Source organism: Jaculus jaculus, chromosome 12 (genome assembly GCF_020740685.1).
Source record: "Jaculus jaculus isolate mJacJac1 chromosome 12, mJacJac1.mat.Y.cur, whole genome shotgun sequence".
NCBI lineage: Eukaryota > Metazoa > Chordata > Mammalia > Rodentia > Dipodidae > Jaculus > Jaculus jaculus.
The window spans coordinates 57462180-57486268 of NC_059113.1; the positions used below are offsets into that span (position 1 = coordinate 57462180).

General features: G+C 46.5%; 1 protein-coding gene across 1 annotated transcript; it reads right to left on the minus strand.

Moving 5' to 3' along the window:
- Positions 1 to 14: 14 nt before the first annotated feature.
- On the minus strand, positions 15 to 14735 carry Plk1 (polo like kinase 1). Its single transcript, XM_004670198.2, has 10 exons — positions 13984 to 14735; positions 13127 to 13295; positions 12096 to 12240; positions 10245 to 10338; positions 8802 to 9021; positions 2366 to 2521; positions 1359 to 1436; positions 1002 to 1156; positions 730 to 912; positions 15 to 523 (listed from the first exon to the last, which is right to left on the minus strand). Exons 1-10 carry the CDS (start codon positions 14392 to 14394, stop codon positions 317 to 319), a joined length of 1818 nt encoding a protein of 605 aa, XP_004670255.2. The 5' UTR covers positions 14395 to 14735; the 3' UTR covers positions 15 to 316.
- Between the last annotated feature and the right edge of the window lie 9354 nt (positions 14736 to 24089).

Genomic DNA, 24089 nt, shown 5'->3' on the forward strand with positions numbered 1-24089 from the left:
GCACCCTCAGGGAATCAGAACAAAAAGGATCTGTATATGTTTAATGTATATAAAGCTAAGGAAAGGGCAATCCCAAATTCAATAGAAATATCTGTACAATTCATACAGTGGGTTGAGGGCAAGGAAGAGGCTGTAGAGCCCACTCCCAAACATGTACAAAAATAACTTACACAGCAACCCCACCTGCAAGGACAGCGCAGCTCCCTGCCCAGCCCCCAGGGCCAGGGGGTGCCTAGCAACAGCAGCCCGGGGAGTCCACCAGTGTAGACCCAGGGCTTGTGGAGTGAAGGAGCACCAGTCCGTCGGGAAGTGAGGCCTAGGAGGAGGCCTTGAGGCGGTTGCAGGCAGAGCGTGTGTTCAGTAGCTTGTCCACCATAGTGCGGGCATAGCGCAGCCTGCTGGCCAGCTCTTTGCAGCAGCCATGTTCCTCCAGGAGGCTCAGGCGGTATGTGCGGAAGTCCCTCTTTTCATCGATGTAGGTAACAGCAGCCATCAGCGGGCACAAGATGAGTTTGGTGTGGTCCTAGAAGGGAAGAGAGAGAGAGACCCCATTGGGTAGAGAAGGCACCCCAACTGCTAGCGTCTGGAACTGGAGGGGACAGAGGGTGAAAGACACCCCAGCTGGTCCATTTTCCTGCCTGCTGCCAAGGGCACGAAGGCAGGCCCTCACAACTCACATGGCTACCCCAAACACATCCCACCCCATGCCTCCCTTCTACCCCTGCATACCTGGAAGAAGTTAATCTGGACAGTGCCATTGCTGAGGTGCAGGATGATGGCACTGCGTGTGCGGAACCAGGTCCGCAGGTAAGGCAGCCGGGCCAGCTCATCGCCTTCTCGAGGGGTGATGTTGGCGCCCGCCTTCAGCAGGTGTTCACTCATGTAATTGCGGAAGTACTTAAGGAGAGTGATCTGGTGGAAAGCCAGGGAGGGATTCCAGAGCGGGGGTCTCAATCCACTGCAGCCCCATGCCCACCACACCTACAGCAACCAGTACGCACCTTCTTCATCAAGGAGTTGGGGTGGGAGTTCACAGTGAGGTAGGACTCGGTTCCGTCCCGCTCTATGTACTGCAGGCTGTCACCATCATTGTAGAGGATGAGGCGCGTTGAGTCATTGAAGAGCACACCTACGCTGTTGTCACACAGCTGATACCCTAGTGGCAGGTAAAGGAAGATCTCAGAAGGGATGGAAGAACGGTACGAGAATGGGAGGCCTGGGGTGTAGCACAGTGGGAGAGTGCTTGCCTAGTATGCCCAGGGCGTTAAATTCAAATTTCAATCTTCAGTGCCCCGGGGGAGGGGGGGTTCGCTTGGAAGCACCTGCCTCCCACTCCCACCACTCAGGAAGAAACCTACCAAGGCCATACTTGTCTGAATAGTCCACCCACTTGCTGACCCAGAAGATGGGGATGCAGGCAGGGTCCTCAGCCTCCTCTGAAACAAAAACAGAACACCAATCAGGCAGACGAGCCTTTTCCCTCAAGTCTACTCCGGCAGCCAGCCCACTTCAGGAGGTTGTACTGGGGCATCAAGAGCATGGCAGTGTCTCTGCCATGGACAAGCCCAGACAACCAAGTGGAGAATTACAGCTCAGCACTTCAAGACCCATGCACTTGTTCATTCAAGGGACACCAGCTAAAGGCCGACTATATGACAGACCCTAGGAGGTGCAGTGAACAAAGGAAAATCCTGGGCTACTAGCTACATCCCAATGTAGGGAAAAAGAGTAATTAGGATACATATGGACCCAATCTCTAAATCACTCTGTCATGGTGAGAGGTCAGTGGCTCATGATCATCTGATGCTCCAGTATGCAGTGCTAAAGAAACTGACAAACGAAAATTCTAGATACAAACCCTACATTCAGTGCATGAACAAATCTCTATTACAAATACACTAAACAAGAACAATTCACTATGTGCAGGTTAGCAAGTGTTACAGAGAACTGTAAGGCAGGTAAAGGGGTAGGGAGTTACCAGCAGAGGGTGTAAGGCGCAGATACTTGAAGCAAAACCATGAGCCAGCAGAGTTAAGGAAGTGCTTTGGGAGTGGGGTAATAGGACCAAAAGCCCTGAGGCTGGAGCTGGTCTGGGTCTCAGGACTGACAGGAATTCACTGGGTAGAAACCAGCCATAGGGGTGGCATACTGACCACCTAGACGACGCAGACCAAGAAGACATGGAGCAGAAAAGGGGAGGAGTCATGCCAAAGAAGGTCTCAGCAGGATAACCTACTTGGAATTTAATCCATAGGAAATGGGGGAAGCAAAGGCATTATGGAGACAAGGACATAGAAAACCACCAACACTGTGCTGGCTGAGATACTCCCTACCTTCTCCAGATGCCAGGCCCAACAGTACTCACCTTGTCGCACCAGCCCCCGCTCTGAGGGCTTGGAGGCATTGACACAATTCAGCTGCTGTAGCATGTCAGTAAGATGGCACTCTACCGTCTCACTCGTCTCGCGAACCACTGGTTCCTCCTTTTCTCGGGGACGATCAGACAGAGGGTTCTCCATACCTAAGAAGATAATGTGCTCATTGGCCAGGCCACAGCTAGTAATCTTCCAGAGAAAATGGTCAGCCATCAGTGCTTTGTGGAAACTAGTATACGAACCACGAAGCACCAGAGACAGGTGTGTGGTGCCCACCACAAGGCCGGAGCTGCTTGGACTCAACAGCATGGCCTTGCAGCACACCACCTGTCCCCTCAAGGAAAAAGCCCAAGGGCACCAGCCTCTCAGAGCTGCCCAGTTTCAAGCAAACAATCAAAGGCGGGACTGGAGAGATAGCTCAGCTTCAAGGCACTTGCTTGCAGAGCCTAACAACCCTGGTTCAATTCCCCAATAGCCTTGTAAAGCCAGATGGCACATGCACCTAGTTGGTTTGCAGCAACTAAAGGCTCTGGTGTGCCTTTACTTGACCCCCGCCCCCACCTCTTCTCTCTCTACTTGCAAATAAATAAAAATACGTTTTTAGGTCTGGAGAAATGGGTTACTAGTTAAGGTGCTTGTCTGCCAAACCTAAGGATCTAGGTTCGATTCCCCATTATCCAAGTAAGCCAGATGCACAAGGCAGCACATGCAACTGGAGTTTGTCTGCAGTGGATAGAGGCCTATTTTCTCTATCTGCCTCTCCCTCCCTCCCTCTCTCCCTCCCTCCCTCTCTCTCTCTCTCTCTCTCTCTCTCTCTCTCTCTCTCTCTCTCAAATAAATAAATAATTTTTTTAACTACTTGAAAAAAAAAAGCAGCAGCAGCCGCCACCACCAGGTATATTGGTGCACACCTTTAATCCCAGCACTTGGAAGACAGAGGTAGGAGGATCACCATAAGTTTCAGGCCACTCTGAGACTACACAGTGAATTCCAGGTCAGCCTGAGCTAGAGTGAGACCCTACCTCAACCCACCACCCCCCCAAAAAAACGAACAAACAAAACCAAAGACAGTCTGTTGGGCTTAACTCAAAAAAAAGAAAAGAAATCTTAAAAAAAAAAAAAATGGGGGCTGGACATTGTGGAAATCAGTGTGAAGGTTCCTAAGATAGCTAAAAATATATCTTCCATATGACCCAGCTATAGCACTCCTAGGCATATATCCTAAGAACTCATCTCATTACCTTAGAGATACTTACTCAAGCATGTTTATTGCCGCTCAATTCACAATAGCTGAGAAATGGAACCAGCCTAGATGTCCCTCAACTGATGAGTGGATAATGAAGATATGGCACATTTATACAATGGAGTTGTACTCAGCAGTAAAGAAAAATGTTATGAAATTTGCAGGAAAATGGATGGATCTGGAAAGGATTATACCAAGTGAAGTAATCCAGGCCCAGAAAGCCAAGCATCATGTGTTCTCTCTCACATGTGGATCCTAGCTACAGATAATTGGACTTCCATGTGAGTAGGAAGAAAACTCAGTAGCAAAGGCCAGTAAACTAGAAAAGAGATAGATATAAAGGGAAGAGAAAGGACTTAATAGGATGGTATTGCATATATGTGAGGATAATAGGCTAATGGGGGTGAAAAGGCCCAAAGTGAGGTCAGGGGAAGAGATCAAGTAAAGGAAAGGTGATGGGAGGGCTAACCAAAATCTAAGAAGATATAAATAAATCATATGGAAACCTACTTTTTTAGACAATGGAACACACATGAGCCATAGATTGTTGGTAGAAAATTTTCAGTGCCAGGGATGGGATACCTCCCAGTGAGTTGTTGGCCAGGGAGGTCCCTGATGCCCCCAAAACATTATAGGCCATTGCCGAGGCCCTTGGCTTCCCACCAGGAATAGATGGTGAGACCCTATTGCTGAAGACTCCACATACTTGGGCTGCAAGGCCACTGAGAAATCCTGCTGGAACTGAGCTGATAACCTCCTCCATGTAGACCAGCTAACAGAAAGCTGGAAGAAGCCATTTTGCATGCAGTTCAATGGGATAAAGAGACATCAGTGAAGATACTCAACAGTGGACACTGCACGCCTTATATTTGGCCAGCCAGGCCAAATGAGCCAACGGGTACAATAGTGGCACGTCTGTTATGGTGGAAACCCAACTGCCCTCTAATTGCACTGTAGGCCATGGGAGGGAATACATCCCTGATACTGAAAACTTAAAATAAGGGTAGTCATGAGCCCTAGGGGTGTAATGTCTGCTGCTATCTGGCTAAATGTATATCAAACTGTCCAGTAAGCAATTCTCTTAATGTTCACACACTTATATTAATGCTACTCTCACTTTTGGTAGAGAATCTTCTCTTTTCAGATGGCAGTGACCTTGGGATGATTCAGAAGGCATCAAGGTGCTGGAAAGAAGTGACAGGAGTGCTTAGCACTGCAATATCTCTATCACACCTTCCAAGGTTCAGGGTCTATGCAGAAGAGGTGGCAGAAAGAATGTAAAGAGCCAAAGGAAGGGTAGGACTCCTTACAACATGCTTCCCCCAGATACAAAATAGCCTAGATATCCTACACAAAACCATCATAATAGGAAAATATCATGACATCAAAATAAAAGAGAGCGATTGAGATGGAAAGGGGAAAGTGGGGGGAGGAAGGCTATTACCACGGAATATTTTTTATAATCATGGAAGTTGTTAATAAAAAAAATTTGAAAAAAAAATCAAAAAGTGAAAAAAAAATGGGGGCAGAAGATATGGCATACTCACATAAGCCAGATGCACAAGGGGGCATATCCATCTGGAGTTCATTTGCAGTGGCTGGAGGCCATGGCATGCCCATTCTCTCTCTCTCTCTGCCTCTCTCCCTCTCTCAAATTAAATAAATTAATAACAAAATAAAAAACAAAAATTAGGGGTTGCAGAAATGGCTCAGCAGTTAAGGCACTAGCTGCAAAGCCTAAGAACACTTGTTTGACTCTCCAGGTCCCACATATAGCCAGATGCAAAAGTGACACAGGCGTGCAATGTCGCACATGTGCACAAGGGAGCACATGAGTCTGGAGTTTGTTCCCAGTGGCTAAAAGGCCCTGTCTAATCCTTCTCTCCGCCTTTCTCCCTTTCTCTCTTAAAAAATATATGTATAATTATTATTTGTTTACAAGCAGAGAAAGAGAGAAAAAGACAGAGATTGGACAAACCAGAGCCTCTTAACTGCTACAAATGAACTCCATCCACTTTGTGTATCTGGCATTATGTGAAATGAATAATGGGAAATTGAACTTGGGTCGTTAAGGCATTACAGACAAGTGCCTTAACCACTGAGCCATCTTTCTAGCCCCTAATAAAAAAACTTTCAGTTGTTTATTTTTTTATTTGCGCGCATACACACACATGTGCATATGTGCAGGGGCATGTCAGGCTCTCTTGCTGCTGCAAATACAGATACTTGTGCCACTTTTTGCATTTGGCTTTACATGAGTTACTGAGGAATCAAACCCAGACGGGAAGGTTCTGCAAGCAAGTGCCTTTAACTACTGAGCCATTTTCCCAGCCCCAAAATAAGTTTTGAGCTTTAAAAAATTTTTTTTACTCTTTACTTATATGTGTAGGTGTATGGCAAAGCTAGGGTTTCTTGCTACTGCAAACAAACACCAACTGGCCTTTACATGGGTGGCTTGGGACATAGAACTAGGGCTGACAGGCTTTGAAAGCAAGCATCTGTAACCACTGAACAAACTCCCCAGTCCCCAGTATAAGTTTCCAATAAAAACACTATATGCTATATAAGAACTCAGGGATGAAATAAGACATTTGAAATCTAATTTTAAAACTAGCAACAAATGCAGGAATGTTTTTGGACCTATCCTTGCAGTCTCTACTTTGCTAGATCAGAGAATCCAGCTTCTCCTTATCACTTGCCTAAGGGAATTCCCTAGACCTGTTCCATAAACAACCTGAGCCCCTTCCTAGGAAGGAGCATTCTGGGAAGGTTTAAATCTGATCTTGACATGGCCAGTTAGCTCAGAACCCATTTATTTACAATCTAATCTATAAATGACCCCAATTTGCATCAAAGGGTGGGGTTTGGCTCTTTGTGCCTCCCTTATGGTAGGAGCTCTCTACTTCCTCCTTTTTCCTTCTATCTAATATCCAGTAAAGTGTCTCTAAACCTTAAGAAAAACCTAGCAAAAAAGAGATAGTAATTTAAGATATAAAAATGAGCCTAGGCTGGAGAGATGGCTTAATGATTTAAGACGTTTGTCTACAAAGCCAAAGGACTCAGGTCCAATTCCCCAGGACCCATGTAAGCCAGATGCACAGGAGGCACATGTGTCTGGAGTTCATTTGCAGTGGCTAAAGGCCCTGGTGCACCCATTCTCTATCTGACTCCTTCTCCCTCAAGTAAATAAGATAAATAAACTGGGTGTGTTGGTGCATGCCTTTAATCCCAGCATTCAGGAGGCAGAGGTAGGAGGATCACCATGAGTTGCAGGCCACCCTGAGACTATATAGTGAATTCCCAGTCAGCCTGGGCTAGAGTGAGACCCTACCTCAAAAACAAGACAGAAAAAAAGATAAATAAAATAATAACTTAAAAAAAAAAGAGGTCTGTCCAAATGCTAGTCACTACTAGAATACATGAGGAGTCATCATACAATTCTACCTTTGGTAAACTTAAGCCAGCAGGGTGTGGTAGCACACACCTTTAATACCAGCAGAGGTAGGAGGATTGTTGTGAGTTCTAGGCCAGCCTGAGACTACATACTAAATTCCAGGTCAGCCTGGGCTAGAGAGAGACCCTATCTTGAAAAACCACAACAAAACAAAACACCTATGGGCTGGAAAGAAGGCTTAGCAGTTAAGTCACATTCTGGCAAAGCCCAAGGACCCATTTTCAAGTCCCCAGTATCCACGTAATGCCAGATGCACAAGGTGGTGCATGTGTCTGAAGTTAGTTTGCAGTAGCTAGAGGCCCTGGCATGCCCATTCTCCATCTGCCTCTTTATCTCTCTAGTAAATAAATTAAATATTTTTTAAAAAGAATTTTTTTTCCAAAACTCTTTGTTTTTTAGTTTTTTGTTTTTCAAGGTAGGGTCTCACTCTAACCAAAGCTGATCTGGAATTCACTATGTAGTTTCGGGGTGGCCTCAAACTCATGGCAATCCTCCTACCTCTGCTTCCACAGTGCTGGGATTAAAAAAGCATGAGCCACCACGCCTGGCCAAAACTAATTCTTAATAATAGTATAAGGGGCTTGAGAGATGACTTAGCTGTTAAGGCACTTGCCTGCAAACCCTATGAACCTAGGTTCAACTTCCCAGTATCCACATGCCAGATGCACAAGGTGAGGCATGCATAAAGTTCAACTGCAGTGGCTAGAGGCTCTGGCATGCCCATTCTCTCTCTTTCTAAAACAAATAAAATATAAAAATAATAGTATGAGTGATAAAAATCCATGAGTCCATTACTAATATGATTAACAAAACAAGTAAATGGGAAAGGATACCCCTTCATTATTGAAGAATCCTAATTAATAAGATATAGGAGCCAGAAGTGGAGGAGAAAAAGAAATCACCTCAGTATTAATGTGCTTGAGGCACTGGGCAAGACCTGCACCACGTAACAGAAGCTGGAGGTGTCAGCGCACACCTTAAATCCCATCAGTGAGGTGGCAGAGGTAGAAGGATTGTTGTAAGTTCCAGGCCAGCCTGAGACTACTAGTGAATTCCAGGCAGCCTGCGCTAGAGTGAGACCCTGCCTAGAGAAAAAAAGGGAGAAGTAAGAAAAAGAATTTTAAAAAGAGAGGCTAGCTAACAAAAAGCCCTGGGTTAAATCCCAACATGGCATTTACTAGGCATGATAGTATACACATGTACTCCTAGAATTTAGGAAATGGAGGAAAAAGGATCAGAAGCTACAGGTCTCCTTGGCTAGAGTGGACACACGAGAGTCTACCTCAAAAATGGGGGACAGAGGGCAGGCATGGTACTCAGGCCTTTAATCCTCAGCATTTTGAGAAGCAGAGATAGGAGGACCACTATAAGTTTGAGGCCAGCCTGGGACTAAAGAGTGAGTTCCCGGTCAGCCTGGGCTAAAGCAAGACCCTATCTTGAAAAAAAATCAAAAAGAAATATATGAAGGAGGGGAACATTGCATTAAGGTCTATGTGTATATTTGGAAGTTTTCATAGATTTTCAATGAACCCTGCAAAAAGGATGTCAAGTACTTTTTACAGTGGTCAAAAGAAATTTCTAGGCTTGGCATATTCTCCTTGGCCTAGTGGGTTAAACCAACCATGTCTTTCTTGACAGGGTCACCCAGCAAGACTCAAGAAGAGGGGCCTGACCCACATGCTCCCCTCAAGCCTGGCCTTTTGTGGTCTCCCCAAGCACCATCCTTTACCTTTATTGAGGATGGTGAGAGGCTTCCTACTGCTGGAGTCCAGGCTGCTGGGAGCGATTGAAAACCGTGGGGCTATGGTGAGGCAGGTGATGGGGAGCCTGGCAGGGATGTAGCCAGAAGTGAAGAACTCGTCGTTAAGCAGTTCGTGAATGGTGGGACGGGCACTGGGGTCGGTCTGCAGCATCTTCTGGATGAGGGAGGCGGCCACCGGGTTGACATGCTGGAGTGTAGAGGGAAAGGCTTGAGCATGAGGGGACAAGGACCCATACAACAGGCAGCTAAGAGCACAAGTATCACCAAGTGATGATAACAACCAGTTTTCCTGCCATTTGGCAGTAAGTAACAGGGCCTGGTTTTCCCCAGACTTTCTCCTTGTACATTTTTCACTAGAGCACTGAGAACACAGGCCTAAGATCCTAAGCCCTGTATTTAAATCCTATTTTTAACCCTACAAACTAGCTGGACTTTCTAGGGCCTTTGTATACATACCATTAAATGGGGTTGGGGGAGGCATCACCAAGTTTGGAGCACCAAGATGAATTAATAAGACTATACTACCACAGGCTAGTCAGTGACAGCCCAGCATTACCTCTGTACCAGTAAATGTCAGGAACATATTTTAAGTATTTCTTGTTAGATTAAATCCTCTGGCCCTCACAAAAACACAGAAGGGGTAGAGATCACTTTTGCTTTATTTATGTACATATTTATTTTTGTATCTATGTTATATATTTATTTACTTATTTAATACATCCATTCAATTTGACAGGCTCTTTGTAGCTGAGGCTGGCCTGAAACTTGCAATCCTCCGGCTCCAGCATCCCAAGTGTGGACTACTGGGCCTCCCTTGCAGATGGGACTGAGATGTGGAGGAGGGAAGTACCTCACCTCAGAACGCACATCAGTGAGCGACAGAGCCAGTACTCATCTCAGGCAGTCGGGTCAGCTTGAACTATTCCCTGTCTGTAACAGTGAACTGACCCTTCATGACACGTCTACTCCATCTCTTCTGGCACACCAGGCTCTGCCTCATACAAGTCATGGACACCAAAGTAGTGGCTGCGTGCCAGGTTTTCCCAGAAACAAGCTATTCCTTTAAATGCATGGGCAAGATTTTGTCACGGCTCCTGCACTTGGAATATTATGGATGGGAAGCTCAGTTCAGGCCATCTGCTCCATATGCACCAGTCCACCTGAATGAAGATGGTCCATTTCTGAAGCCCTGATCTTTACATGTTTTCAATCTATCTTTAATAGAGTCTCAACACTCTCTGCCCCTAGGAAAAATACTTCCACATTCACGTTCTATACACAATTTCACACGGTCACTCCCCTCCAGCTCTCTGGCTACACTAATGGTAAGACCAAGGACATACCTGAGCTTAATAAACAGCTTTTGGGTGTAAAATAAAATAAATTTAAATATTAAATGCTGCTAGTCACCTTGGGAATACTGTATTCATTCTTCTTGATGCGGAGATAGGTCTCTTTTAGGCAAGATGTCTCAAAAGGTGGCTTGCCCACTAGCAAGGTATACCTGTAAGCACAAAGTGGGATTTTCCTCAAAGCCCTAGACAGATCAGATGCAGAAGTCACAGCCCCCAGGCCAGAGGAAGGGCAGACATGATAGACAATCTCCAAGTCTACTTAGCAGCCTTAGGACCCAATGGCTGGGACAAACCCTATGTAGAATCCCAAGGGGCCAAGGATTGTCCAGGCCTGGCCTGCAGTAACAGAGGATTCTACAAGGGACCCAGAGGCCACTGCTGTCCAAAAGAGACCAAAGTGGAGGTACATCTGCTCCTACAGAAGCAGCTCTGTGCTTAGGACTTCTACACTTAAGGAATATATACAGCTTTTTTTTTGTGGTGGGGGGAGAGAGGGTGCACCTGTGGGAAGAAGTATGAAAGCCATTGCTACAGCTCTGTCTGTCTCTGGTACTCAGCCCAAGCCTCTATCCACCATCAGCCTTCTCCACTGGACCTGATGCTCAGGATACTCTCCTTCCCAGGCAGCCTAACTCCTGGGAAGTCTACCCAGTGCTCATCAATGCTTCCAAAGCATTACTGTGTGAAGGGAATCAATCACCCAGAGGTCACATTAAAAATCCAGATTGGGGGTGGGGGCTGGAGAGAGGACTCAGAATTTAAAAGCTTTGTTTACTTGCCAAAACTGAAAGCCTGATGACCCGGGTTTGATTCCCTAGTGCCCACATAGAGCCAGATACAAAAATTAGTGCATATGTCTGAAGTTCATCTGCAGTGACAGGAGACCTTGGAGTACCACTCACTCTCTTTCTGTCTGCCTCTTTCTGTTTATCTCTGTCCCTCAAATGAATAAATAAAAATATTTCTTAAAAATCCAGATTGTAGGGCTGAAGAGACAAGGCACATGCTTGCGAAGCCTAAGAACCCAGGTTCAATTCCCCAGGACCCACATAAGTCCGATGCACATGGTGGGGCATGCATCTGGAGTTCATTTGTAGTGGCTAGAGGCCCTGGCATGCCAATTCTCACTCTTCCCCCCGCCAACCCCTGTCCCTAATAAATAAATTAATTGAATTTAAAAGTCCAGATTGTAGACAGGCATAGTGGTGCACGCCTTTAATCCCAACAGTCAGGAGGCAGAGGTATCACCATGAATTTGAGGTTACCCTGAGACTATATTGTGAATTCCAGGTCAGCCTAAGCTAGAACAAGAACCTACCTCAAAACACACACACACACACACACACACACACACACAATCCAGATTGTGGGCTGGGAGGATGGCTCATCATCAGACAAAGGCACTGGCTTGCAAAGTCTGGTGACCTAGGTTCAATTCCCCAGTGCCTGTGTAAAGACACAGAGGATCAAAATGGTGCATAAATCTAGAGTTTGTTTGCAGAGGCAAGAAGCCCTGGCTGGTGTGCCCATTCTCATTTTCTCTCTGCTTGCAAATAAATAAAAAATATGTATTTATTTAAATCCAGATTGTAAACCAGCAAGGACTCTATGTCCTGAAAGTCTTCATTCATAACAAGGGCCCAGGTGTCGATGTTTTCAGTAGCAGAGATTAGAGCATGGTTATAAAGGCCTTCTGGCTCCTTCCCTGTGCCCACAACCCAAGCTTGAGGAATCCTGCAGGTTATATTAAAGTGAAAAGAAAACATGGAAATTGGACTTTAAGGGCAACTGTCCTCTGAAACAGCTTTTTAGTAAGACAAAGATGCACAGGGTAAAGCCAGTCAGCAAGATGTCTCAAAGAGCCCCTACTGTGGCCTGGGAGCTCTTGAAAGAATTCCCAACTTACATGATGCATCCAATGGACCACACGTCCACCTCGAAACTGTGCCCCTTCTTGCTCAGCACCTCGGGAGCTATGTAATTGGGAGTCCCACACAGAGTCTTCTTCCGCTCCCCATCATATTCCAATTTGGTTGCCAGTCCAAAATCCCCTGGGACAGAGGAAGATGGAATGCTCAGATGCTAGCTTCTTGTCACCTGTCTCTGCAGACAGCTGGCTCAGGCTTGACCACCCAGCACCAGCATCATGTTATCTCACAAGCCGCTGTTCCCAGAACCTTCTTGCTGCCAGAAACCCTTGGCCCTGCTTCCCACTGGGCCCCATACTGCCATTCCCCAATTTCCCTTTAGGAAACAGGACTATGCTTCTAAAAAGGAATTACAAGGAAACTGGCTGTGGGCTGGGCTTGGGGCACCCTTCTACACACACAGACTAACTCAAATTCTGTTTTAAAATACTATGTGAAGCTGGGCATGGTGGCAAAGGCCTTTAATCCCAACACTTGGGAGGCAGAAGTAGGAGGATTACTATGAGTTCAAGGCCTACATCGTGAATTCCAGGCCAGCCTTGAAGACCCTACCTTGAAGAACCTAAATAAATAAATAAAAATGTTGTGTGAGGGCTGGAGAGATAGCTTAGTAGTTAAGGCACTTGCCTACAAAGCCAATGGACCTAGGTTCAATTCCCCAGGACCCACGTAAGCCAGATACACAAGGTGGCACGTGCATCTGAAGTTCCTTTGCGGTGGCTGGAGGCCCTGGCGCCTCTATTCTCTCTATATCTGCCTGCCTTTCCCTCCCTCCTCTCCCTGCTTCTCTCTTTCAAATAAGTAAAATATTTAAACAAAAATGCTGTTTGAAACCTCAAAAACTAACGAATCTGAAGACAAGATATTGGCTTGTGGGCTCTTTATTTTGCAGGGCTTTCTAGAGGAAAGCCTTGACATCTGGCCATCTCCCACCCTCCTCCTTCTAATCTCTGGTCCCTTTCTCCTAGCTTCTCACTGCCACCAAGTCCCCGCAGGCCCAGCACCTCACCTATTTTCACTTCCAGATCCTCATTTAGGAAGAGGTTGCCCAGTTTGAGGTCCCTGTGTATGACCCGGTTCTGGTGCAAATACTGACAGCCCTGGACAATCTGTCGCAGGTAGTAGCGGGCCTCGGGGTCGGTCAGCGCTTTCCTCCTCTTGTGCAGCTCCAGGAGAGACTGGGAATCAAAGCAGGTGGGATATAGGGGGTACTGAGGCCCAAGGAGAGGATTAAAGTAGAGGTAGCCCAGGACTAGACCCTCCGATGCAGAGGTGGTCTTGGCATATTTTGGTCCTTCCCTGAAGCCCTCCCTTATTCCTTTTCCAGACCTTTCCCCACACACAGGTCGTCATTATTCAGAAACCCTTATCAGTTCCCTTCCTTACCAGGGCCCTATTTCAACCCCTCTCGGGATGGATTCCTTCCCGTGGCTTCCTCCCAGCAAAAGATCCCTTCCTCTCCCGGAAGCTCGGAGATGTGGCTCCAACCACCCCCTCCGGGACACAGCCCAACGCCGGAAGCTCTGGGTTCACAGCAACCCTAAGGGCCCCTGCAGCAGCTCCTGGACTTGAGCTCCGTTACTTGGTCCCACCCACATACCTCGCGTCCAAGGAGCCACCTTCCCAGCAGCAACCGGGCCCTGGCTCCCCTGATCCGGAGGCCTCTCCCAGGCAGCTCCGAGTGCCAAGCACCCCTCACCCAAGCATTAACATTCTAGCTGGGATTCCCAGCACCCCTTCTCCAGCAGCTCCAAGCCCCAGGCACCTCCTTCGGGCGAAGTCCCTCCCAGCAGCTCGGGGTGCGGGTGCCCCAATCCGACGCCCCGGGCAGCTACTGCAAGCCCCCAGCGGCGACGCTCGGCTCACCCGCCGGCGGCATAGCTCCAAGACGACGAACACGAAGTCGCTGTCCTCGAAAAAGCCGTGGAAGCCGACTACGTGCTGGTGGGAGAGGCTGCGGTGGATGGAAATCTCCATGGCCATCTTCTCCTTCTGGTGCGGCTTGAGCAGCAGAGACTTGGGCACGATCTTGCCCGCGAACACCTCCTTGGTGTCTGCGTCCGAAATCTCAAAGCACTTGGCGAAGCCGCCCTTGCCCAGAAAGCGGCCGCGCACGTAGCGCCGCCGGCTGCGCGGATCCACCAGGATCTCGGGGATCTCCTTGGAGGCCAGCGGGGCGGGAGCCGGGGCTCCGGGCGCCGGCACCCCTGCGACCCCGGCTTTTCCAGGGTCGACTGGGGCCCGGGCCAGCTTTCCTGCAGTCGCCGCGGTATTCATGCTTGTTACAGCTGTCGGGTGGACCTGGCGGGCTTGGTGCGGAGGCTCTGAGCCGCAAGGCTGAGCTCAGCTAAGCTGCGCTCCACTCCTCCCGGAATTCAAACGCGGCGCTGGGAACGTTACAAGAACCTGCGCGCCGCTGATTGGCTGCGGGGATTTAAAATCCAAACCCGCCCGCCGCGTGGCACCATGGGAGTGCTGAGCACCCACCGCCTTTAAAGCCTGGTCCAGCTGGCGAGAAAACTTGATTGACTTGCGAACCCTAGGCACGTGGGATGCTCTGGGAAACCAGACTCGGCGTGGGGATACCCAGGACGTCCCCAACCCCGGAGAACAGGATTGGTCCTGGTTTCATTTGCGCCTCTGCCAGCTTTTCCTAACCTCTTCCTCCACCCCACCTCACTTTCTAAAATATAAACTCTGGGCTTTAGAGACCTCTTGTCAACACCCACAAAAGGTCACTTGGTAGAGCACCGCCTCTACCTAAGCTAAAATAGCATGCCTGTCTGGCTGGAGCACCTCCTCCAGGGCTTCGTTTTCAAACAAAAGCTTCTCGCGAGCTCTTGTGTATTACAGCACAAGCCATAATGATCCCCCGACTGGCAGCAGCATCACCTGGGATCTTGTTAAAAAGGCAAAGGATCCAGGCCTGGTGGTGTGGGAGGCTGAGGCAAGGAGGATCAAGAGTTCAAGGTTAGCCCAAGCTGCATACCAAGTTCTAGATCAACCTGGGCTGCACAGTAAAACCCTGTCCAAAACAAATAAAAATAAGAATTTCTCAGGCCCCATTGCACACCTTCCTTGAAGACTGAGCTGATTCCCAATGAGATTCGAGAAGCACCGAGGTCCCACACCCACCCCTGAATGCAAGACATTTGCCTGGTTCGCCCGCTGCCTAAAATAGTGGGGTGGGCATTATAGTTTTTACTCAGAGGGAGAGAGGGCTGGCTGGCTGGCAGAGTGCCCAACAAACTGGCAGTCATGGCCAAATTTGACCTGGAGGGCTGTTTTGTTTGGCCTCCCATACAAAATTGAGTGTATTTACAACATTTAAAGAGAGTGCCCATCAAAATCTAAGATTTTCCTGAAAATATGAGATCCAGAAACCCACGGCCTACATTTCCTGTTGGCTCCTGCTAGCAGAGCACCCCCAAGTTAGAAGCTTTCTCTGTGTTCCAATAGCACCCTGTGAGATCCTGGACAGAAAAAACTGACATTTTTATAACATCTCTTTACCCTCTCCCAGTAAGTGGAGAGACCTAGCAATAGTGTTCTCGTTTCCACCCAGGTCCTCGGGTCATAGAGCAATGCTTGGAGAAATTAGGTCTCATTAAATGTTTGATAAATAAGAGGAATTTTTGATTTTTATTTATATACATTATTTTTTTTCTTTTTTTGTTATTTCAAGGTAGGGTCTGACCCTAGCCCAGGCTGACCTGGAATTCACTATGTAGTCTCAGGATAACCTCAAGCTCACAGAGATCCTCCTACCTTCTGCCTCCCAAGCACTGGAATTAAAAGCAAGTGCCATCACACCTGGCTGGAAGTTTTACTTTTAAAAATATTAGTTATCTAGGGCTCCAGTTCCCGTTTTTTGGTTTTTTGAAGCTGACCTGGCACTCACTCTTTACCCAGACTTGCCTCAATTTCATAGCAATCATCCTACTTCAGCCTCCCAAGCGCTAGGATTAAAAGCATGAGCTTCCATGCCTGGCTGTAATCTTTCCTTGTTTGTTTTATTTGAGAGCAACAGACAGAGAAAGAGGCAGATAGAGAATGGGCACCCCAGGGCATCCAGCCACTACAAACTCCAGAGGCATGTGAGAGGCATGTGCCCCCTTGTGCATCTGGCTAACGTCGGTCCTGGAGAACCGAGTCTTGAACCAGGGTCCTTAGTCTTCAGAGGTAAGTGCTTAACCGCTAAGCCATCTCTCCAGCCCTGGCCATAATCTTTTATTTGGTTTGTTTGTTTGTTTGTTTGTTTGTTTTTCAAGGTAGGATCTCACTCAAGCCCAGGTTGACTTGGAATTCATGTTATATGGTCCAGTGACTGTAGGTTCCACTGGGTAAGATCAAAAGAGAGGGTGAGTGATGACCTTTCACCCTCCAGCACCCACACTTGCACCCCTGGGATGACTATCTACATGAGACCTTCATCCGAGAACTCTAGCTTGTTTTCTAGATCCTCCATCCACCCACCCAAAGCTGAGACCAGTTCTGAAGCAACCAGCTCTTTGAACACATCTCAACAGTCCAGCATCATTTCAAGGGCTATGCAGCTTAACAGACAGTACCTTAGAAGAATAGCCAGCTGACCTGACCACCCATAGTCACCACGAGCGTGGGCCAGATGCCAGTCTATCCTGGAGAGTGGTTATAGCCACCTGGAACATGGCTGGGGAACACTCTTTAGCTTCCTACCAGTCAGAGCAGTTTGCCCAGAAAGACCTCCCTAGCCATATACACTCTCTATGGCTGAGAACCTTCTAGAAATGTGTTAAACAGGAGGAATCATTGATAAATTTCAAGATGGATCAATGACTAAGAAACAAACAGAAAACTTCAGGAGGTCCTAAATGAATTGGCTGATGTAGAAGTAATTCAGAAGCCACCACTCATCCCAGTGGACCAGAAGGGCTCTGTAAGCCATGTAAAATCAAATTGGTCAACAAGACTTCACATATCAATCATTGAACTTTGTTTCTGGTCCCAGGGATCCTGTAACATGAGACTTAATCTGGAGGTGGCAGGCTTATATCCAGGTGATCCCCCACTAAATATGTGCCTGAAAACCCACAGGTTCACATCTAGTTCCTTAGAAGCTGGTGTGGACTCAGACAGCAGTGAAGTCCCATAACTAGAATTCTTTTAATAATTTTTTAATTTTTATTTATTATTTCAGAGAAAGAGGCAGAGAGAGAGAATGGGAACACCACAGCCTCTAGGCGCTGCAGACAAACTCCAGACACATGCATCACTTCATTTATCTGGCTTTACATGGGTCCTGGGGAATAGAACCCGGGTTGTTAGGCTTTAAAGGCAAGTGCCTTACCCGCTGAGCCATCTCTGTGATGTGAAGGACAGCCTGGGACTACAGGGTGAGTTCCAGACCAACCTGGGCTACAGTGAAACTGCCTCAAAAATAAATAAATAAAACAGAAAAAAAATCAAATGACAACAAATGCTGGCTGCTGGCTAGGGTGTGGAGAAAGAGGAACCCTCATCTACTGGTACTGGAAGTGCAAACTTGTACAACTATTATGGGAATCAATATACAGACTCCTTAAAAAGATGAAAATAAATCTACCATCTGATCTAGTTATTCTACTCCTGGACATATAACCTAAAAACTCCACTCTTTACTACAGAGATACTTGTTTAACTATGTTTATGGCTGCTCTATTCACAATAGCTAGGAATTGACATCAGCCCAGATGCCCATTGTGGTGGTTTGATTCAGGTGTCCCCCACAAATTCATGTGCTCTAAATACTAGGTTCCCAGCTGATGGAGATTTGGGAATTAATGCCTCCTGGAGGCAGTGCATTGTTGGGGATGGGCTTATGGGTGTTATAGCCAGTGTCCCATTGCCAGTATTTGACACACTCTCCTGTTCTGTTGTCCATCTGATGTTGGGCATGCTGTTGTTTTCTCCTGCCATTGTGGAGCTTGCCCTCGAGTCTGTAAGCCAAAATAAACCCTTTTTCTCCCCCCAAAAAGCTGCTCTTGGTCGGGTGGTTTCTGCCACCAATGCAAACCTGACTACAACAGTAATATTAGTACCAGAAGCGGGGTTGCTGCTAGACACCTATGTGGCTATGGCCTTTTGGAGCTGATTTTCAAGAGGAATGTGGGAGGAATTTAAAACCTTGGCCTAAAAGATGCCCTACAGTGCTCTAAGTATAGCTTGATAGATTATTCTGGTCAGAGGTAAAAGACATGAATGTAGTAGGAACTATGGACTGTGGAGTTTAGCTTATGAGGGTGAGAAAGAGCTTTGCCTGGACTGGGCTATAAGCAGTTTATGGGAGACTTACTGTTATGTCTGTGTCCTGAGAATTTGTACAGGGTTGCATTGTGTAGAAATGGACTGGTGTGAGCAAAGGGATATGACACAGAAATGAAATCTTTGGGCAAGAACTTGTTGCCTGTTCAGCTACAATTATATGAAATTACAACCTCTGAGACTGGGCCAGCTGGCCTGCACTGGGGCAACAGCAAGAATGTAGATTCTTTTGAAGGGGACTGAGTTCTCAAGGAGTATCCTGAGAGTCTGTTCAAAGTCTGTTTTATCCCACCATCCCCCCCATTAAAAAACTGGCACCCTACCTGGTATTATGGAGTATAATAAATGCAGGAAAGAGGGGGTCAATGAATTTGCAATGCGGTCTTGTGTTTTGGAGGCAGCCATGGGCTGTGTGAAGCAGGTTTACTGGATGCCTGCATGGAGACCCAATGGAACCCTGAGGATGAACTGTGGGTTGCAGTGGAGACCCAGTAGAGATGCCGGGAACAAAAGATGGCTGCCAAGGAGAGCTGCCAGCCACTGATAAAAGTTTTCCAGGACTGTGAGGAGCCTACCTGGAGGGGTGGAATTGAAACTCCAGAGACTTGTTGCTGGTTAGAATTATTGGACTTGGTGACTTGTCACTGACTAGAGTTGGAGCTACAAAATTTGATCTTTGCCCTGTTTAAATCTTGTATTGGTTGAATATTTCTTTGCTATGCCCAGTGCCATCTTTTGCACTGTGTTTATTCTGCGCTATTATGGGTTGGGGCGGGGGTTGGTATTATGGCTCAGTTGAAAGACCTTGGATTATGAGGATGTTTAACATCACTGGGAATGATAAAAACTATGGGGACTTTTAAAGTTAGATTAATTCACTGCATTTTACATCATGTGCAGTTATCAGTTTATGGGGGCCTGGGATAGAATGTGATGGTTTGATTCAGGTTTCCCCTATAAGCTTATGTGTTCTGAATACTAGGTTCCCAGCTAATGGAGATTTGGGAATTAATGTCTCCTGAGAGCAGTGTATTGTTGGGGGTGGGCTTATGGGTGTTATAGCCAGTGTGCCCTTGCCAGCATTTGGCAGTCTTTTATTCCTGTTGCCCACCTGGTGTTGGCCAGGGGGTGATGTCCACCCTCTGCTCATGCTGTTGCTTTCCTCTGCCAGCGTGGAACTTCCCCTCAAGTCTATAAACCAAAGTAAACTCTTTTTTCCCAAAAGCCACTCTTGGTCAGGTAATTTCTGCCAGCAATGCAAACCTGACTACAACACCCATCACAGATGAAGGTTAATGAAGATGTGGTACATATGCACAATGGAATTACTCAGCAGTAAGAAAAAATGAAATAATGAAATTCAGAGGAGGAAGTAAATGGACTTGAGAAAAATTATTCTAAGCAAGTTTACAGTTTTCTCTCATATGTGATTCCTAACTTGGATCAGCTTGAGTTGACTGTAAAGGATAGTAAGCATCATAAGTGTTGTCATAGAGCTAGAATGAGACTAGGAGGGGTATTCAACAGGCCAAGTGAGGGAAAGACTACAGGGGGTGGAAGGGTCTTGGGGGAAAGGAAGGATAGGAGGGAACTACACAAAACAAATGACAACATGAATCAGTGCCATAGAAATCTTCCTCCTGGAAAGCATTCTACAAGAAATAATCCTTAATAAGGGGAGTAGAGGTGGGGGACCAGGCAGAACTGTCTGTAGAAGGTAAAGAAAGCTTAATCCTAAAACCATGGAATCTGGCTGGTAAATCCTAGGGCCAGAATTGGATTACCCACCCCCACAGTGAGCTATTGGTCAGGGAGACCCATAATACCCAAAAAACAATGTAGACCAATGCACTGCCAAAGCTAAAAAGTTAAAACTCTGGCTGGAGAGATGATTTAGTGGTTAAGCACTTGCCTGTGAAGGCTAAGGACCTCGGGTCAAGGCTCGATTCCCCAGGACCCACATAAGCCAGATGCACAAGGGGCACATGCATGTGGAGTTCATTTGCAGTGGCTGGAGGCCCTGGCACGCCCCTTCTCTCTCTGTCTGCCTCTTTCTCTGTCTGTCACTCTCAAATAAATTAAAATAAATAAATAAACAAAAATTAAGACCCTATTGCTGAAGACACCACAGGCTGCAGTCACAGGACATTGAGAGATTATGCTAGAACGGAGAGGGAAGCCAGTTTCCTCTTGGCACTGGAAAATGCTATGAGACCTGCTGAGAGATATTGGTCACCAACAGCATGAACAAGCCAGAGATCATGCAAGCTATAAAATGAACCAGCCAGACAAGTACACACTTTCGTAACAGTGACACACAGCCTAGGCAGGTACCAACTATTCTCAGATTAGGTTTGAGGCCTGATCAGTGGGGAGAACTTATACCTGACAATAGGAACCACGTCAGAATCCTATAGATAGTAAACTCAACCCCAGAGAGAAGCCCTCACTGCTCTTTGGCTAAGAAGAGTGGGTATACACATCAAAATATCTCTCGGAGCTAGGGAGATGGCTCAGCAGCTGGAAGTGCTTGCTTGCAAAGCACCATCCAGGATTCAATTCCCAGTACCCACGTAGGGTCAGAAGCACAATGGTGCCATGTGTCTGGAATTCATTTGCAGAAACAGGAAGCCCTGGTAACATCCAAACACCCATAAATCCCCCCCCCAAAAAAAATTAGGACTGGAGAGATGGCTTAGTGGTTAAATAATATGCCTATAGAACCTAAGGACCCAGATTCAATTCTCCAGAACCCACAAAAATCAGATGCATATGGTGGCGCATGTGTCTGGAGTTCATTTGCAGTGGTTAGAGGCTCTGGTGTGCCCATTCTCTCTTGCTTTCTCAAATAAATACAATATAAAATAATTTTAAAAGTCTCTTCATCTCTATCACACATTCCAAGGCTCAGGGTTCATTGTGAAAGAGGTGGTAGAAAGAACCAAAGGAAAGGTAGGACTGCTTATAATGCAGTATTCCAGACACAAATTGGCTGGATATCCAAGACCTTACAGTGCCTAGCACTAAAATGGTGACATCAAAATAGAAGAAAAACTAATTGGGAAGAGGAAAGGATTCACTGGAGGTAGATTGAGGAAAGAGACAATGGGAATGGCAGAAGGGAATTACCATGGTTTATTGTCTATACTTACAGAAATTGTTAATAAAAAAAAAATTTTAAGGGCTGGAGAGATGGCTTAGCGGTTAAGCGCATGCCTGTGAAGCCTAAGGACCCCGGTTCAAGGCTCGGTTCCCCAGGTCCCACGTTAGCCAGATGCACAAGGGGGCGCACGCATCTGGAGTTCATTTGCAGAGGCTGGAAGCCCTGGCGCGCCCATTCTCTCTCTCTCCCTCTGTCTGTCTTTCTCTCTGTGTCTGTCGCTCTCAAATAAATAAATTTTAAAAAAAAATTTTAAGTCTCCCAGCCAGACATAGTGGTATAGGCCTTTAATCCCAGCACTTGGGAGGCAGAGATAGAAAGATCACCATGAGTTCAAGGCCACCCTGAGACAACATAGTGAATTCCAGGTCAGCCTGAGCTAGAGTGTGACCCTACCTCAAAAAACAAAAAACAACAACAACAAAAAAGTCTCTCCAATAACTACGCTTATCCCCTGTAATCCAAGCTGCTCTCACTTTTGGCTGGAGTTTTATTTTATAAATAGCAGAGAATACTGGGGAGATCAAAGATCCATAAATACTATAAGATATGTCACCTCGGGCTGGAGGGATGGTTTAGCAGTTAAGGCATTTGCCTACAAAGCCAAAGTACCCAGGTTCGATTCCCCAGGACCTATGTTAGCCAGATGCAAAAGGGGGTGCACACATCTGGAGTTTGCTTGCAGTGGCTGGAGGCTCTGGCACACCCATTCTCTCTCTCTCTCCCCTTCTTTCTGTCAAATAAATAAATAACATGTCACCCCTATCACATAGCAGGTCCCAGGACACATTGCAGAGGAAGTAGCAATTTTAACACTGCTAGCCTGACAACCAGCTCCAGGGAGATGACAACAGATGCTGTGGTCACCTAAAACTCAACAAAGCAGAAATCTAGAGGCTACAGGGAAATCAACACTAAATCAGACTTTTAACATGCCACCAAGGCTCAGAGAGCAATGCAGAAGAAAGGGCAGAAAATTTTAAGAGCAAAAGGGTAGGTAGGAATATCCCAAGGCATGGCACCCCATATACACAGATTGACTAAGGTTTTCATGACCACACAGTGAAACCAATAACTCCAATGAGGGGGACTCACACTGAAATGAAGACAGTGGAGAGGAGATATAAGAGTATACCCTTGGGCTGGAGAGATGGCTTAGCAGTTAAGGTACTTGCCTGCAAAACCAAAGGACCCAGGTTCAATTGCCCAGGACCCACGTAAGCCAGATGCACAAGGAAGCACATGCATCTAGAGTTTGTTTGTAGTGGCTGGATGCCCTGGCATGCCCATTCTCTCTCTCCCCCTCAGTCGCTCATAAATAAATAAAAATTTAAAAAATAATAAAAAGATAACATTTGTGAAAAACAAACACATAAAGACCAATACTCAGTATAAACCCTAGCATTTAAAAAAAAAAAAAAAAAGAAGGGCTGGAGAGATGGCTTAGTGGTTAAGCGCTAGCCTATGAAGTCTAAGGACCCCATTCGAGGCTTGATTCCCCAGAACCCACGTTAGCCAGATGCACAAGAGGGCGCACACATCTGGAGTTTGTTTTTAGTGGCTGGAAGCCCTGGTGCACCCATTCTCTCCCTCTCTCCCTCCCTCTTCCTCTCTGTTTCTCTCTCTCCCTCTCCCCCCCCCCCGCTCCCCCTCTATTTCTCTGTCTGTCGCTCTCAAATAAACAAAAAAAAAATTTAAAAAAGAATATAACCTTAAAAAAAATAGAGTACCTGATGCATATGTGTTGGGCTCAAATACAGGTATTTCAGCCTGAACTATAGGGTTTTTGGCAAATACAAGGTGAACTAAATGATTCCAGACCAGTCCAGAAGGGTCCATAAATGCTCCCTTTTCAGTGAAATAAGACAAATACTGAGGCACACAGCGTCTACCTGACTAATCTACCTACATGGGAGACACAATCCTGGAACTTTGCAAAAATAGAATCTGGGGTGAGGGTGTCCCATCTTAGTGAAAGCCAGAGGCCCCAGAATAGAGTGCTACAAAGTCTTTATTAACCACTTTGGGACAGCCATCATTTGAGGATGAAAAACAAAACAAAAAACAGTAAACACCCTGCCTTCACATTTTGTTGTTATTGGGGTTTATTTTTAATTAATTTATTTATTTGCAAGCAGAGAGAGATAGAAGACAGACAGAGAGAGAGAGAACGGGTGTGCCAGGGCCTCTAGCCACTGGAAATGAACTCCAGACACATGCACCTCTTTGTGCATCTGGCTTTACATGGGTACTGGGGAATCAAACCCAGGCAAGTGCCTTAACCACTAAGCCATCTCTCCAGCCCTTGTTATTGTTTTTTTGTTTTGTTTTGTTTTGTTTTGTTTTGTTTTGTTTTGTTTTGTTTTGTTTGAGGTAGGGTCTCACTCTAGCCCAGGCTGACCTGGAATTCACTATGGAGTCTCAGGGTGGCCTCGAACTCATGGCAATCCTCCTACCTCTGCCTCCCAAGTGCTGGGATTAAAGGCGTGCGCCACCACACCCGGCTCCTTGTTATTGTTTTTTGAGATAG